A 17874-nucleotide genomic window follows, 5' to 3' on the forward strand; every position below is an offset into this window, starting at 1 on the left:
GGCACTGAACATTAGAGGCCTGGCTGCTGTTGCAGATTAAAATCCCACTGGAGGCTGATTTTGGTCTCCTCCCCCACCCCCATTTTATTTTAATTTTATATTTTACATTTGGTGGGAATGGGGGAATAGCAGGAAACAATTTGGAGGAGCGGTATGAAATAGAACAAATAGAAATGATCGTGACCAGGAGTGCACAGCTTGTCTGTAGTAACAACAGTACAACCACTTTAATATTTGCTGGTATATGTGCTGAACACTGTGATTGTAGGGTGTGCCTGAGAATATTGTGACTTGAAAAATGTAAAAGGTTTAGAGAAATTGTTAAAAAGAAATGGGAAATAAATTGTTTTGGAATTGCTACAAACTCTGAAATTTGTCAAGAATTATTTTGCTTAATGAATCTGATATAAAGTTTAATTCTTGCCAATTTATCTGTAATTTCTTCCATTTTCAGATTCTGGAAAATTAATGTACCTTCAATGTCAGATGACATCATTACTAATATCCATGGAAAGGCAATAGCTTTTCAGGATTGTTTTGTTCTAGATAGTCCCTTTATCATTTCCAGGCCTGAAGAGCTATTTCCAAACAATGTAAATGATAATTCCCTCTGTTCCGCAGCTGGTAGTGAGCCCTACATTGAGTGGTCTGCATGTATTCCAACAACTGCACTTTTGTTGTCAGAATTTGGAACTTTCCATACAAATGATGGATTCGTAACTTATAAAGAAATCAAAGCTCCATCACACATTTTGGACTTTGAGTTAAGTCACAAAGTAACTGATATTGTTTTAACTGATGATGGAATCTTATTTTTAATAATGGGGACAGTTTACAAAAGAGAGTCCAATCGTTTTTTTAAACTTGGACCTGAATACAATCTACCAGAAACAGGAATAATTGGAATACAGTCAAGAAGTTGGTGTTCATCTGCATATCCAGTACAGGTAAGTCTCACACAATTCTTGTTTTACATTTTGAAATATGAAAGTTCTTCAGTAGGCCTGGGGATTAACCCATTGGCCCCCTGTCGCCCGATCTAATAATAGGTTTGGAATTAGAAGTGCACTGAGTGCAACAAATTAATTTTCAGGTCATTTAAAAATAAGTACCTGATGCTACAGTTGGGTCTACATGGATCAAGAGGAGTACCCACATGGAGCTAGTTCCAGGATGAGGACTTAAGTGTGTGACTATGATGTCCCAGGTCTAGGAACCCAGGCGTAGGAGTCCTCAAACAGCAGCTGCCTGCTGGTCTCCACCTAATGTCTTCTGAAATCTGATGGGCCAAGAAGTAGTAGGACTGTATCCTCGCCCAAGGCACTAATATTGGGGAATCACCCAGCTCCACCAATTGGTCCAACCATGCTATTGAAGCCAGAAGGAGGCACAGGAAGTTTGTCTGAGCAACAAAGTGATTTCCTGTTGTGGCTGCTTTGGACCCTGCTTGTGCCTGCCTCCTGCACCCATCCCTTTTCCTGCTCTGCTCCCGGCTACTGCCTGACCCCTGCTTTTGCTCCTGTTTACACCATGCTCCTGCACAGTGCTTGATCCTTGCCTCTCCTCTAGTTCCTGCCCTTATGTCTTACCTCCAATTGTCAGTTATCACTTTTGGCTCTGACCCCAGCGTCCGACTTCAGACCCTGACTCTGCTTTGACCCATGGCCCTGGCATTTGGTCTCTGACCCTCAGCTTCAATTCCTAGTTCTGGCTCTGGCTTGACCCCTGGCTCTGATAACTGGCAGTTGACTCTGGTGCTGACTCTTGGCTTCATTATCCAAGCTGGATGCCTGCTCTGCCCACTAGACATGACTCCTGCTCTGACTACTAGGCCAGACCACCTACTTCCGAGTCCATAACAGCAACTTCACTCTAGTGGAGCTAGGCTAATTACATCAGCTGAAAATCCTTTTTACTTTTTAATGGAGATACTGGTATCATTTATGCAAAGTTTGAGAGGGAATAGTTTGTACAGTATCTGAAATGTACTATTTATCTAATAGCTTTGTTCAATTTTTTTATTTTTATTTTTTTACAGAGTGGAAGAAAATTAAGTACAGTAGCAATATGGACACCAAGTGAACAATATCTAGGATATGGTGGCAATGTGTTTATTAAAATAACAGATACAACAAAGCTAAAGAAGGTCCTAGATTTGCCAGTGACTGCTTCTTTATCTATAGGCACTGTTTGCTATGACTCACGCCCATCTGAGGTTGTTTTGCTGATGGCCTGCGTTGGGTGCAGCTCCTCCAGGATGTTTTATCTGTCAGCGTATAATGAAGACCGAGATTTGTGGGTCTTAAGAGACTTTTCCTTAAATGCTCCTCTGCAGGGTTTTATGTTGATGGAATTTGTATATTCAGCATCACCATCTATGCTGCTGTGGGACAAGGAAACGGTCTATTATAGCTATAAAAACAACACAATTAATGGATTTCTTACAATACCTGAGTCAGTTAAGAGACAAGCGGAAAAAGCTCAAGGGAGCACTATTCACCAGCTGCTTATTGGTTAAGTATATTACATTTGAATACATAATAATTTGGGTGTAAGACAGCAACTTCAGAAATAAGAGGGTCCCTGAAGATATCTCTTTTCTAGATGATTATATTAATTATTTATTTGATTAAATTAATGGGTTCATAAGGACTGAAATCTACCATTTTTAGATGGATAGGCATATTTAAATTATAGTTAACAAAATTTTGCCCTTCAAGTATTGCCACATGGATCCCCATTCTTGACATTGTGGCTGGCTTTGAACAAATGGGTTTCCCTAACTGCAGAGGGGCGATAGATGGGACCCATATTCCTATTCTGGCACTAGACCACCTGGCCTCTATGTTAACCAAAAGGGGTATTTCTCCATGGTTCTCCAGGCGCTTGTGGATCATGTGGGCGTTTCATTGACATTAATGCAGGCTGGCCCGGAAAGGTGCATGACACACACATCTTTTGGAACACTGGCCTGTTCAGGAAGCTGCAAGCCCGGACTTTTTTCCCAGACCAGAGGATCACCGTAGGGGAAGTCAAAATGCCCATTGTGATCCTTGGAGACCCAGCTTACCCTTTAATGCCGCGGCTCATGAAACTCTACACAGGGAGCCTGCACAGCAGCTAGGAACGGTTCAACTACAGGCTGAGCTGGTGCCGAATGACTGTGGAATGTGCTTTTGGCCATTTGAAGGGCCGCTGGCGCTCTCTTTATGGGAAGCTGGACTTGGCCGAAGACAGCATCCCTGCGGTTATATCCACGTGCTGTACCCTTCATAATATTTGTGAAGGGAAGGGTGAAAGCTTCACTCAGGCATGGGCCTTGGAGGTTCAACACCTGGAGGCTGAATTCACACAGCCAGAGAGCAGGGTTATTAGAGGGGCCCAGCGTGGGGCTGCAAGGATTAGGGATGCCTTGAGGGAGCAATTTGAGACTGAAAGCCACCAGTAATGTCTGTTGCTCTGCACAGGAGTTAAGTGCAGTGGCTGTATTTGGTACACTGAATTGTAGTGCTTGTTGCTTTCCTGGGTTAAGGTATATTTTACTTTATGCACTAATAAAGTATGTTTTCAAAGTGAAAACTCCATTTATTGAAAAGAAAATTCATTTATTGAAATAAAAACAAAGTAACACAATACCACAATGGCAAGGGGGTGGGGTGGGGACCAGTTCACTGGCAGACTTGAGTATGTCCTGATTTCATACTCTGGAATCCTGTCTGGAGTGCTGTGCACTGCTGGAGTGCAGTGCTGTGCACTGAGTGCTGCACTTCAGGATGGCTATAAGGCATGTTGAGGGGGGTTGAGTGCAGTGGATAAGGGTCGTAGTTTTCATGGGTGGATGGTGAAGCTAGGGGTGTAGGAGGCAGCTGGGGGCGGTAAGAACCCAGATGTTGGGGAAAGTGGGTTGGAGGGGACGTGGGGAACATGGGAAAGAGTTTTGGGACAAGGGCTGCGGGGGGGGTGGGGAGGGCCGAGCGCAGTAGTGCTCCACCTGCATGGCGACGAGCGCCTGGATAGAGTCCGCTTGGCGCTCCATTATGCTAATCAGCCAATCCGTGCTTTGCTGTCAGAGCACCACGTTTTGCTGCCGGCACTCCTCATTCTTCTGGCAGATCCTCCTTTCACTCTCCCTCCACTTCTGTGCCTTTCAATTCTCTTCCACAGACTGCCGCATTACTTCCTGCAGCATGTCTTCTTTGCTTTTACGGGGCCTCTTCCTGAGTGCTCTCAGTCTGTCGGCTAGTGATAACACTGGCGGCTGAGATCTCAAGGTTGCACCTATACAGGCAAAATGCAACACTTAACAGAGGAAGCATTGTACACACCAGACAGAGCAATGATTCCCCCACACTTAAGGAGGGCAATCACAGTCCATACAAAACCATACTTTGCCTGTCCCAAAGCGAGCGCACATAACCCATGGGAGCCCCAGAAATGGTGAGTAAACACAGGGTCTAGGGGGACTGATTGTTTCATGGATGTACTGTCCTCTGGGTTTCTGTGCCTTGGGGAGAGCCAACAGCTGCAGGGGAAACCTACACTGAAAACTGTCACAACATTCTCCACAGGAGATCCACAGGAGTCCTGGAAGCTATCTCGCTGCTGAGGGTGACCGGGGAATCAAGGGAAGGTCTTCTACTACAATGCGGCTTCCACCCTGGCCCATATACGGCTTGCCTGTGTGTAGCAATGATCCCCCCACCCCTTGCGGCACAGTGGCGCGGACACGTTAGCCTGACTGGGACAAGAACCATGCTGGCTCTCCCAATAAACCTGTGCAGGCGCATTGCCCACGTTCTGTCTGAGACTTTTGAAGAGATCACCAATGTCAATTACTGTGATGTGATAGACCACATGAATGCTCCATTCCGCATCTCGGCATGCATGCATCCCAAACCCTCCTCGCCCAAAGAGCCCGCACCAAAGAACTTCCTTCCTGAAAAAAAAAAAAAGCCGCTTACCAGGAGCCTCCTCTGGTGTTTGTCCTTCCCCAAACACCGGATGCCGTGACTGGCTGCCTTCCTCCTGGCTCGAGAAGAGCTCCTGGCTGCATGCATCTAGGGATTCCGGGGTGTTTCCCCCCACCTCAGCACCCTCACTCACGTTTTCCTCCTCCTCCTCCCCCCTTGCTGTGCTGGGCTCCAAAGTGTCCATGGTGGTCATTGGAATGGAGGTGGGGTCGCCCCAAGTATCGCATCCAGCTCTTTGTAGAAATGGCAGGTCGCAAGGGCAGCACCGGAGTGGCCGTTTGCCTCACGGGCTTTGTGGTAGGCATTCTGCAGCTCCTTTACTTTAACCCTGTACTGCACGGCGTCCCGGTCATGGCCCCTTTCCAGCATGACCCTTGATATGTGCCCAAACGTATCGTAATTCCTACGGCTGGAGCGCAGCTGAGACTGCACAGCTTCCTCCCTCAAACACTGATGAGGCCCAGCACCTCACCATTGCTCCATACTGGGGATCGCCTGCTGCGTGGAGCCATGGTCACCTGGAAAGATGCGCTGAGAGCACTCCACGCCTGGCTGAGCAAACAGGAAGGGGATTTTCAAAATTCCCAGGGAATTTAAAGGGCAGGTCTGACGATTGGTCACCTGAGGATAGGGCAGCAGAGTTCAAAAGTGATGACCAGAGTGGCTAGAACATGCATTGTGGGACACTTCCGGAGGCCAATCAGAGCGCATTAGGTGTCCACACTAGCGCCGTTGCGCTCCAGCGAGAGCACAACAAACGTTATTCCTCTCGGGGAGGTGGAGTATGAGGAGCGCTCCAGCTGTGGAGTCAGAGCGCTCTACGTGCCTTGCCAGTGTGGACAGGTAGTAAGGTAGAGCACGCTTGGCAGCTTTATTGCGCTATAACGCGCAAGTGTAGCCAAGGCCTGAGTACATTTCCCTGACCTGAAGAAGAGCTCTGTGTATGTTCGAAAGCTTGTCTGTCCCACCAACAGAAGTTGGTCCAATAAAAGGTATTACCTCATCCATCTTGTTTCTCTAAGACATAGATCTCCTTCTCCGGGACCCTAAGAACCGGCACACAAGAGTCGATGTGTGTCTGACAAGTTAGACTCATCTTAAGCTCCACAGACGAAGGGCAGCCAATGGCCTAAGATGGGTTATCTAGTCCTTCATTTCTGGCTATGGAAAGAGTGTCTGTGGAAGTAACTAAATCTGCTGACCACCTTTCCTATGACACTAACTCATCACCACTAATGGTACTTTTTGGCACCAGGGGGCGCTACTGCCCCTGAAATGGATCTTTATTGGCTCCCAGTAGAGCAGATTACTGTCATACCAGTGAAAAAGGTCCACAGCAATTATCTTCAATGCACAGCAGTTTATTGAGAAGGAATTACACAAGCAGTAAAGGGTTACATTAAGCACATAACTCCTATATTAAACATTAAGAACTATACATTACAAGCTATACATTCCCCCCCCCCCCTTCCTCAGACGTTCTTGTCAATTGCTGGAAATGGCCCACCTTGATTATCACTACAAAAGGTTCCCCGCCCCCCTCCCCTCCTGCTGGTAATAGCTCACCTTATCTGATCACTCTCGTTACAGTGTGTATGGTAACACCCATTGTTTCACGTGCTCTGTGTATATAAATCTCCCCACTGTATTTTCCACTGAACGCATCCGATGAAGTGAGCTGTAGCTCACGAAAGCTTATGATCAAATAAATTTGTTAGTCTCTAAGGTGCCACAAGTACTCCTTTTCTTTTTGCGGATACAGACTAACACGGCTGCTACTCTGAAACCTGACATTCCTCTTAGCGAGCCTCTCTTTCACAAACATACACAAACAGGCCCTGCGCTAGCTTCATGCAGTCCCTGCTTGGCAAACAGAGAAGGTGGTTACCAATTCTAGGGACTGATTCTTCTCTCCAGCTCTGGTCTCCTCAGCCCTCTGGTCTGTCTCGGATTCCTCGAGGCAAGGCCCTGGCTGCCTGGAAACCCCTCTGGTCGCAGTCCTACATGAGCCCACGGAGCAGAGTTTTGGCTACTCTGTCTAGCAGCTTCTTCAAGCGTCAATTAAGGAATTCCCAACTCCAGTAATTTACTTTGCTTGATTCTTATACTCTTTTTCCTCAGAAGAGTCACATGTCTCAAAAGCATGCTCAGTGGGTGTGTGGTTATTAATTTTATCTGATTAGTACTTTAGAAGGGGTTGTGGGGGTGGTATCGATTGAAGATCACACCATGTTTACTCACTCATCAATCATTCACTCTGGCTCTCTGCATGGTGTCCTTGCTATAAGGTCACTACAACCAGGTCGACCTATGCTCCGTGCTGGAACTTTATACATGTGATATTTACATTTGCATGGGCCCATATTTGCCGACCTATAGGTTCAATATCGATCACACATGCAGGCTTTGCCAGTCCTTTATCAAATCTGCTTCTGCTTAAAGGGGACCCTGCTCCCAGGATCCTCTTCAGCCATGTTTAAGTCATGTGAAGTTATGCTCACACCATTCATTCAGTATGGCCACACCAATTTGGCACCATCCCAACAGTACCCAGCACCTTGGTGGACAGCACATTGATGCCTGAAGTACCTGGCACCCATCTATGGCCTATTCAGCACCAAGTGACCTGTCCATGGGTCCGGTAGTGAAGTCCTTCTTGCTGGCTCGTACAATGTCAGCAGTGCTAACTAGGCTTTCAGTCTTCAAAATCATGATACCACATGGAGCAATTGAGACATCAGTACCATTTACCTCACTTGTTCAGCCACACTGGGAATTAGGGAGGGAGTCCAGAGATTGCTCTTTGAGCAGGAGAAGGCATGGGTCTTTTAGGGAGCAGCCCTTCTGGTATCCTCTTCTGTATCCACCAGTCCAGTATCCATATACTTATCAGTCATAGTCCTACTGGGTGCCTTGGGGTAGGCAGCCATGTGTCTGCAAGCCAACATTCTCTACCCTCTTTCTAGGGTTATTTCCTTTTCCCTGAAGAGTGAGAACAATCAACAGGCAGATGTGGAGGAACAATTGATCCCAGCTGCAATTTTGTCATCCTTCCCTGATGAGGCAGCCAATCCCTCTACACCTTGTCCTGCAGACAACTTAAGGTCTTCCAAGACCTGCTGATGAAACACGTCTGAAACCTTTGACATCCTACTGAAAGTCGTGCAAGAGAAGTTATACAAACTACTGGACATCCTGCTCCTTTCCATGCTTGGTAAACTTGCCATGTCTATTCATGGGGGATTGTTACAACCTGCAAAGGACTTGTGGCAGAGTCCAGCATCAATAACTGCCACTTTCAAGAGGGTGGATAGATAGTACCAAGTTCCTCCTAAGGACTCAGTGTACTTTATTTACATCAAGTGCCTGGCTCACTCATAGTGGCTGTTCAGGAAAGATCCAAACAAACATCAGTGAAAAAGAAACTGGGTGCGTACAGCAAAAAAACCCGACTCCTCTGCCATTCTTCAGATGCACATTATTGACCAGGCACTTCAGTCTGTACTAGAAGAAATTGTCTCAGTTTTATGGAAAGGCTCTGGCAGGAGCACACAGAAGAATTAAAATCAATCATGTTTAGTGGGCAACTGATATCTAGAACATCCTTGCAGACTATTTTGGATGCATCTGAAACAGTGTCATGGCTAATCTGTACATAGCCAGATAGGTGGCAATACGATGATCCTCCTGGCACCAGTCAGCAGGAATACACAAGGAGAGCCAAACCATAGCAAAACATCTTCCATTCGAGGGCTGCAACCTCTTCAATTAAAAGAGCTAGGAAGCCCTCAACTCACGAAGGAATTTTAGAGCCACTTTGCATTCTCTGGACTTGCTTCCTCCTTTGGGTTGGAAAGTGCAAGTTGGACCTCAAACCTCCTTCAGACAGCATCCTTCTGTTCCTTACTATTATAAACCTGTAATAGGATGGTCTGCCCCTTTAAGGGCCAAGGGGCCTGTGGCCAGCCAGCCCTTTTCAATTTTCAGATCCAGTTGGGAAGGGGTCGAGTGTTCTCTATAAAGGGCTGAGAGGACTCAGCTGAGAGGGAGTGGGGACTGTAAGAGCAAGGTTGTCTCCTGTGACTAGCCTTGGAACAGAGAGAGGGAAGCAGAATGAAAGGCTTATGAGTCCCAGTATCCACCTTTGATGTGAGTTTTGTGTTACTTTGCAACTTTTGTTATATCAATAAAGTGGTGCTTTGGAAGAAGGGCCTGAAAGACTCTGGGCATAGAAGTGAGTTCTTCCTGGGCTAGAGAGACAGTCCAGCAACTCACAAACCCACAGGGGGCATTGGAGCTCCCAAGGGAGAAGCAGATGTTTCAACACAGATGACCCATCACCTCTTTCTCGGCTATGGTGCACTTGATGTTTTCCTCTCGACAGCAATTTACACACCACAGTCTAGAGCCTAGTAGAACTTTTGGAGGATCTCTACCCTTTTCCCCCAATTTTGGCAACTGCTATTATTTTTTCAGGAAGCATGGAGTAGGTTCAATATGGAGCAGTGGGTCCAAGAGATGTCAGCAATGTGTATTGCATACAATTTCAATCCCGTCCTATCTACCACCCATCATCCCTGTTCTTCTTCAACAGTCCCTGTCACAAAATACTGTTGAAACAAGAGGTGCAGGCTCTGGCTTCATGCATGTCAGAACAGTGGAAGAGAGGCTCTTAGAGTTCAGGGGCAGGGAGTTTTATTCCCATTATTTTCTCATTCTAAAGCAGAAAAGGGGCTGGTGGCCTATTTTGGACCTTCGACATCTCAACAGCATACATCCGGCTCACAAGAAATATCCTCCAATTCCTACCAGGAACATCTCGCTACCTATACAGGGTCCTGCCCTTTGATCTTTCAGTAGCACCAAGGTTATTCACCAAGTACTTGGCAGTCATAACAGTTCACTTAAGAAGATAAGAACTCCAGGTCTATCCATATCCTATTGATAGTTGATCCAAGGAGCCACCACACCAGGTAACCAACTCGGATCAAGTAACCTTCAAGGTCTTTGCCATACTAGGCCTCAAAGCCGGAGAAAAATCCACACAAAGTATAAAGTTCATAGGAGCCGTGTTAGATTCCATGTAAGCAAGAGCTTGTCTTCCACAAGAAAGATTCCAAATGATAGTGGACCTCATCAGCCAACTTCAGGCTTACAAAAAGACGTCTGTAAGAGCATGCCAAAGGCACATTGGACATATGGCCTCATGCATCTATGTGACACAGTTTGCCAGAATTCGCCTATGCTTCATGTAAAGATGGTTGGAATCAGTTTATCTACCCAGCAGGCACTACATGGACACGATGGTCACAGTCCCACAAAGAATCCTTTCCTTTTTAAACTTGTGGGAAAAGCCTACTTCAGGAAAGGAAGTGAAAGGAAAATACCCTTCTTCTTCGAGTGATTGCTCATGTGTATTCCACAATAGGTGTGCGTGCTCGCCACGTGCACCGGTGCCGGAAGTTTTTCCCCTAGCAGTACCCGTAGGGGAGAGCCCTAGCGACCCCTGGAGTGGTGCCTCCATGGCGCAGTATAAGGGGCACTGTGTGCTCCCCCCACCCTCAGTTCCTTCTTGCCGCCAGTGAAGGTGCTTCGGAACTGTTCTGCTCCAGCTTGTCTGCAGCTTTCCTCCAGAACTCTTGTTCGTTCAGTGTAGTAGTACCTGTAGTTGAAGTAATTAGTGTAACTTAGTTTAGTTTAGTGTGCCCAGGCCGGGGCATGCCCCGTGCCCAGGTTTTAAGTCATGCAACACTTGTAGGCAACCAATGCCAGTGGGTGATCTACACACGGATTGTTTACGCTGTCTGGGCGAAACCCATCTCCGCGATCGCTGCAAGATTTGCAGGTCTTTCAAGCCTCGGACCAAGAGAGAAAGAGACATTTGGCTCTGGGCTATCCTGATGGAGTCGGTGTTGACCCCAACTCTGGCACACCGCTCCGAGTTGGCACTGGGTACCGCGGTGTCAGTGCGCAGTGACTCCTCGGTGCCATCTAACAGTCAGCACTGCTCCCCGTCTGTGGGGCATGCCAAGAAGGCTAAGAAGAGGCCTCCTCTGCCGCAGCACAGGAGCAAGACCGGGGGATAGGCTAGACCCATGTTGGGCAGTCCTTGGTCCCCATCGGCCTCCAGGCCTCCAACTCAGGTCGAGTGGAGTAGGCTGGCCCGTTCGGAGCAGGCTTCCCCGGATGTCCAGATGCCCTCCAGGCCCGAGGCCCTGCAAGCGACCTGGGACTTCATCTCCAAGGCCTACTGTAGCCGGTCGCAACACGAATGTCGATGCCGTTCCCATTAGTCATCTTGCTCCAGGACCCTGCCATGGCACCACTCCCGCAGTTCCAGGCGTCGATAGCCGGAGCCTCGCCATTGCAGATATACCCGCCGGAGCCAATCGTGGAGCAGTGCTACCGGCGGTACCATTCCTCCACATTGGGATCGCGGTCTCATGGTCGGCACTGTTCCCGATGCCACCACTCCTCCCGGTCCAGGGACAGTGGCAGGTCGTACACCAGCCCGGCCTCCCTTCGTAGTCATCGATTGATGGAACAGGACAGTCAGGCTGAACAGCCTGCTCCGCCGGTGCCACAGCAGGTGCAGTGGCACCAGGCTCCATGGCCGGCACAGTGGTACCAATGGGCCCCGTGGTCCCTGATGCAGCCCCCGGTGGGAGCTCACTCAGTGGCCGGAGCCTCGGAACAGCCGTCAGCCTCCCTGTCCCAGCCTCCAAGAAAGGAGTCGGTGAGACAAGCATCGTCGGTGCCGTTCCCGGAGGGCAACCAAGTGGTGGGTCCTCCGGTACTGGCGGACATGCAAAGTACTGCGCCTGCCTCCTCACCCTCCCCTGATGTGGTGATTACGGCCCCTCCTCCCTCCTTCCGCAGGAGGACTCTAAAGCCCACCAGGAACTATTGAGAAGGGTGGCATCAAGTCTCAACCTTCAGGCCAAGGACAGAGTTACTCTCAACACTCATCCCAAGTTTTTGCCCAAAACTGTTTGAATTCTATATGAAACAGTTTATTCATCACCCAGTTTTCTTTCCCAAACCTGACTCAACCCCAGGGGAAGCTAAATTTCATGCACTTGATGTAGTAAGGGTACTGTCATACTACCTGAACAAGACAAAATCATTCAGGAATATGCCTAGACTGTTTACAGCCTTTGTTGATAGGATTAAGGGTCAGGCAATAACCTCACAGAGATTATCAAAATTGGTCTCTGTCTGTATAAGTGCATGTTTCAAACTTGTCAAGTTACAGCCACCTAGCCACATTAGAGCTCATTCCACTAGCATCCAGGCAGATTCTGCTGCCTATTTGAAGAATGTCCTTAGCTCCCCTAAAAAATTCAGAAATACGTGGAGCTTGGTCCACACATTCACAAGATATTGCTCTTTGGTAGAGGCTTCCAGATCAGTCCATTTTGGTAGGGCTGTCCTTTAATCATTGCTTAAATGGAACTCCTTGTACACACCTCCAAATAAAAAGACAACTGTGTGTGAATCACCAAGAGTGGAATCCATGTGGACAATCATTCGAAAAAGAGAAAATGATTATTCATTCTACAGTAACTGGTTCTTCAAAATGTGTCATCCACATGGATTCCACAACCTACCCTCCTCTTCTGCCAGTACAGAATCCTACTGCTCTGAGATAATGTATTGGCAAAGGAACTGAGAGATGTTTTGGTCTACTCCGCCCTCAGCGTTGGGGGCATGAGGACATATAGAGCACAGGCATGACCTGAATACGTGCAGCTGGCCAAGAGAATACAATCTCACACATAGGGTGTATGCACGTTCAGAGGGGTCCATGTGAACTACATATTTAGGAGAACCACTGTTACTGTAAGGTAAGTAACCACTCTGTGATGGAGAAAAATGTTCATCATCAAATATACTTGATGACAAATGGATGCACGGTATCTAAGCTTTCATTAATTAAAAAAATAAAAACTTGTCTCTTCATGTTTGTGAAGAAAATGTTGAAAATGCGAATCAGGTGTTGCTCATCTCTGTATCACCATGGTCACCATAAACCTGGTTGTTCACTCCTACTCTTTCTCCCACCTCCACACAGTCTCACTCATTCCCTGCTCCAATGCAGCACTTTTCATCCTGAAAGATCCTAAAGCACTTCATTGTTTAGACACTTACAGCATCATCTGTGTGGTAGAGGACAGCACCCAAAAAGCACAGATCACACTGCATGACAATATAATGAGCAGGAGAAATTTTGGCTAGGAACAAATGTGGAAAGTACAATAGAAATAGAAAAACAAATCTGTATTTTTTTAAAGAATTAGTATTTTCATCAGCGGTCTGGAAATTTAAACTACACAGGAAAGATGACTCTTCTTTTTCCTTCCTGCAGACTATTTCGGGAGCACTGTGATAAAGATGAAAAACAATGTCATGATTTTTTTAAAAGTTGAAATGAAAGATGCTGTGGTGCTCCCTCGATGGGAAAAGGAAAGCAAAAACATAGTCCTTTACTTGAATCCATCTGGTAACCTATATATACTGTATATCAATGGTTCTAGAATACACCGTGAGGACTATCCCTTGAAAACTGAAATATTTAGTTCCATACATGATTCTCAGGATATTTGCCCGTATCTCGTATTTAAGCACAGCATGGATTTAAATGTCTATTATCTGGACATGGGAGATGAAGTGACATTTTGGGCTCAAGTAGTCTATGTAGAGAATCTGGGGTTATCCACAGATGTGGAAATCTACAGGCCAGAATTGCTGATGCAGACAACAAATGTCGATTATGAAATAGCTCGTGGAATCTGTACTAAAAACCAGGTAAGTTATACTAAAATGGTTCCTGTATACAATACAATTTGCTTTCTAACTACAATATATTTAGCATAATTTGCAGTATATATCTTCATATAGACTTCCATTCTTTGCTTTCTTTGGGCAATAGAGTGTGAGTGTGTGTGTGTGTGTGTTCGTTCAAGGGTGGGTGAAGGGCTGCTTTCCATCCCCACAAATTCCTTCCTTGGCAGATTTGCTGCTCTTGAGGCCCTGTGACAGCTCCTGCCAGCATAAATCCAATCTGAATCAGCCCTTAGTTTTCTGCTAGATTAGATATATTAAATAAAAATAATCTTTGAAGTTTAAAATATAATTATTAGCTTTCTAGTTTAGTAAGAAAAGGAACTAGTTTTGGAATCTGAATTATGGGATTCACCACAAGTTATTGGAAGCCAAATGTCTTGTAGCTTTGCAGAAGTATATTTACAAGGTAGGGGATAGAGCTTTAAAGAAGCTTGTTCCCCAAGAGAGGAAAGGGACTGATGTAGTAAAAGGTCTTATTTGAATAAGGGCTTTTCTACACAGTGGGGAATGAATGCTACCAGGTTGAAAATTCTAAAATTACTAATGTGTTGTGCATTAATTGGTCGATGTAGACCCTGCTGGTGCGCACTAAAGGTTTCTCATGCACTTTAATGAAGTACTATGTTAAAACACTCTAGGGAACCTGTAGTGTGCACCAGCAGGGCCTAAACGGACCAGTTAATGCGCAACACATTAGTACACTTTAGAAATCACACCCCTGTAGTGCACAGACAAGCCCTAAGAGAAAATTTAAGACAGAATTTGTTCGTTTTTTTTAACATTGTAAAACAAACTGATTGTTGTTTGTTTCACAAATAACATAAAATGAATTTTTTTTTAATATTTCATTTATAACTTCAAACAATAACTTTCATTGCATTTCATCAGATGTCTATTTGTGTAGTGTGACTTGGGTGAAAAACAAGCTAGTATTTATATCATTCAGAAGAGATAACAAACTAGTGAGCTCATAATGTTTCAGACCTTCACCAGGAACACAAAGAGCCCACTGAAATCGTATCTTTAGTGCTAGATATTATGCCATATATACTGTTGTGGTAGGTGCTTTACTAGACAGAGCCTGGTTTTCATCCCTGCTCATCTTTTCTAAGGTATGCTCTGTTTATCATGAAAATGTCCGTGATCAAATCAAGGATTTTTAAAGGATTTTTCTTAATGATCATTCCTCTTCATTCTGTCTCTTTTAGACAATGAAATTTTACCATAAAATGGACTATAGTCTTGAATCTAATTACACAGAAGCATTGTAAGTACTGTGTAATTGCTAAAGATACTTAAGATGTAGATGGTAATTTATACATATATTGAATATCACAGTCCATTGGTTCTGATGAGTATAAATTAAAAGTATTTTAAATCCATAGAGCTGAAGATAAGTGTTAAATGATTTTACTGCTTTGCTTTTGAAATGTGAAATTGTATATTTCAATTTTATTTTAATAAGGTGGGCCTGATTTTAATCTAATGTACACAGTATAATCTCATTGCTTTCAATGGAGTTGCATCTGATTTCTGATACAATGATGTAACTAAGGCCCCAGTTCTAAAATCTCAGCCTGTTTCTCTGATGTCACATGAATGTCCAGAAGTTAGCTTAAGATCAGCCTGGCCAAAACAAAGCTCTTAATCTTTCCCCGCAATCCCTCCGTGCTACTCATTTCTCAGTCACCGTGGTGGACAGCATCACCATCTTCCTGTCACTTAGGCCTGTACGTCTTCTTTTACTTGGCCCTCTCTCTAGATCCTCACACCCAGGCTTGTCTAAATCTTGCTGCTTCTTGCATAATATCTCTAAGATGCAGCCTTCTTCTATCCACACAGCTAAAACACTTGGCAAGGCCTTCATCATCTCAACTGTTGCTACCTCCTACCCTCTGTCTGTGACAAATGCAGTCTTGTCCCATTTATATTCATTCCAAACATGGCTACAAAGATCATATCCCTAGCTTTTTGCTTTTTCCACGTCACCCTTCTCTTTGCATCCCCTCCAATGGCTCCTCTTTCTCTAAAACCTAAAAACATAAGCTACTTGTCTTTGCTTTCAAGGCCCTTTACCACTTATCTGCACCCTACCCGTCATCTCTGATGTGCTATCAAGATGTGACTTCCACCTCTCCTCTGTTAATGGGGCCAGCCTCCATTTTTCAGCTTCTTAAATTTTCAAACAAGCACCTTTGTGTTTTCTCCTATGCTGCCCTTCACATATGGGAGGAGCTCCCCGTAAACCTCTGCGAAGCTACCTCATTGTCCTCCTTTTAAATCCATCTCTAAAATTCTCTTTGCTGTAATGCCTACAAAAAACTTGATAATGGTAAGGCAGCTGGTATGCTGAAACCACTGCTTTATCATGCCTACAAGTATTGTCTTATTATTTCCTTGTGCTCCCCTATCTGTCTGTCTCTACCCACACATTGTCTTTTACGCTTAGGTTTTAAGTTCTTTGGGGCAGGCACCATCAATTTAGGTATGTCTACTTGAATTGGAAGGTATAAATTCCAGCTCATGGAGACATACCCACACTAGCACTGATTGAGCTAGCACGCTAAAAATAGAAGTACAGCCACAGCGGTGCAAGCAGAAAGAGGGGCTAGCTGCCACAAATATTCACTTAGGTTCTTAGATTGGATCACACTCAGAACAGCTAGTCATTGTTCACATTGCAACAGCTACACTTTTAATTTTAGCACAGTAGCTTGATCAGAGTTAGGGTGGGTTAGGTGTCACTTTTGGAATTTACACCTTCCAGCTCCAGTGTAGACATATCCATTATTATGTGCTTGTACAACACCTTCAAAAGGCAAGCCTGGGAACTTAAATTTATAACTCTGCTAGCCACTAAAAAACATAGACTCAGATCACTGGTTTTATGGCACATTATAACAATTTGTAACACACCCCACTGCCTGCTAACCCTTAACTGCCCACTTCATTTTAAGCAATCTCCTACAGTAGATGTGAACCCCTTATGCTTAACAGTCTGTTCAAACTTGTATTTAGCGGAGACACTCTGGTTACCTTCCCCCGACTTGAAGAAGAGCTCTGTAAAGCTCAAAAACTTGTCTCAGACCAAAAACTTTCGTCCAGTAAGAGATATGACCTCACCTATCTTGTCTCTCTCGTATCCTAGGACAAACACGGCTACAACAACACTGCAAACAAAGCATCCTTAAAATACAAATGGCTTAATGGGGGCTTATACTGATGCTAAACAAATACTTTGCTACAGTGCAATTGTGTAGTTCGTTTAGTTAGTTAGTGTATGTCTACACTGCAATAAAACACCTGCGCCCAGCCCATGGGCTTTCAGGGCTTGGGCTGCTGAGCTATAAATTTGCAGTGTAGACATCTAGGCTCACTCTGGAACCTGTGCTCTGTGACCCTGCAAGGGGGGAGAGTTGCGGAGTCCAGGCTCCAGCGCAACCCTGGATGTCTACACTGCAATTTTATAGCCCCGCAAGCCTGAGTCAGCTGACATGGGCCAGCCATGGGTTTTTTATTACAATGTAGATATATCCTTAGTTTAGTTAGTTAAGTGCTGTTACTGATTTATTTTCAAACTTACGTAAATCTTAATATTAATTCTTGTTGTGGGTGGGGTGGGGTCCCATTTAGAATTGCATCCACAGGTGTTATGACAGTTGAACTGCAACCTAGTGTGTCTGGGAAAATGTGTTCAACAAACAATAAGGTAAGTTTTTTATCTTGAGAAGCTTATTTGGCTAAAATATGGTGGTGTTACATCTTAGATTCTTATGGTGAAATTCTGACCCCATTGATATTGATGGGAGTTTTACAGCTGAGTTCAGCGGGGCTAGGATTTCATCTTTAGGCTATAAATGCCAATTAATGTAGCTCCAGTTAACTAAAGTAAGGTTATATCTTCCAAGGGTTTCTGTATGCTGCCTAAGTAGAGCTGCAGAAGAGGGAGGGTTCACAGCAGGGTGCTGGTGAGAAAGTGTTCAAGACAGGGAGAAGGATTGATGTGTCCTGGACAAGGAGGAAGCCATAGAGAGAAGTAGAGTTCCCCCTATATCTA

At 45.2% G+C, this 17874-nt stretch overlaps 1 protein-coding gene across 1 annotated transcript in view; it reads left to right on the plus strand.

Annotated features, from left to right (window-relative positions):
• CATSPERE (catsper channel auxiliary subunit epsilon) overlaps positions 1-17874 on the plus strand; it is an 82135-nt gene that overhangs the window by 48079 nt on the left and 16182 nt on the right. The window contains exons 9-13 of the mRNA XM_075126967.1: positions 455-947; positions 2039-2513; positions 13339-13778; positions 15026-15084; positions 17451-17526. Coding sequence (XP_074983068.1) covers positions 455-947; positions 2039-2513; positions 13339-13778; positions 15026-15084; positions 17451-17526 — 1543 coding nt within the window. The remainder of the gene's footprint in view (positions 1-454; positions 948-2038; positions 2514-13338; positions 13779-15025; positions 15085-17450; positions 17527-17874) is intronic.

The sequence above is a fragment of the Caretta caretta genome, chromosome 3, assembly GCF_965140235.1.
Source record: "Caretta caretta isolate rCarCar2 chromosome 3, rCarCar1.hap1, whole genome shotgun sequence".
Lineage (NCBI taxonomy): Eukaryota > Metazoa > Chordata > Testudines > Cheloniidae > Caretta > Caretta caretta.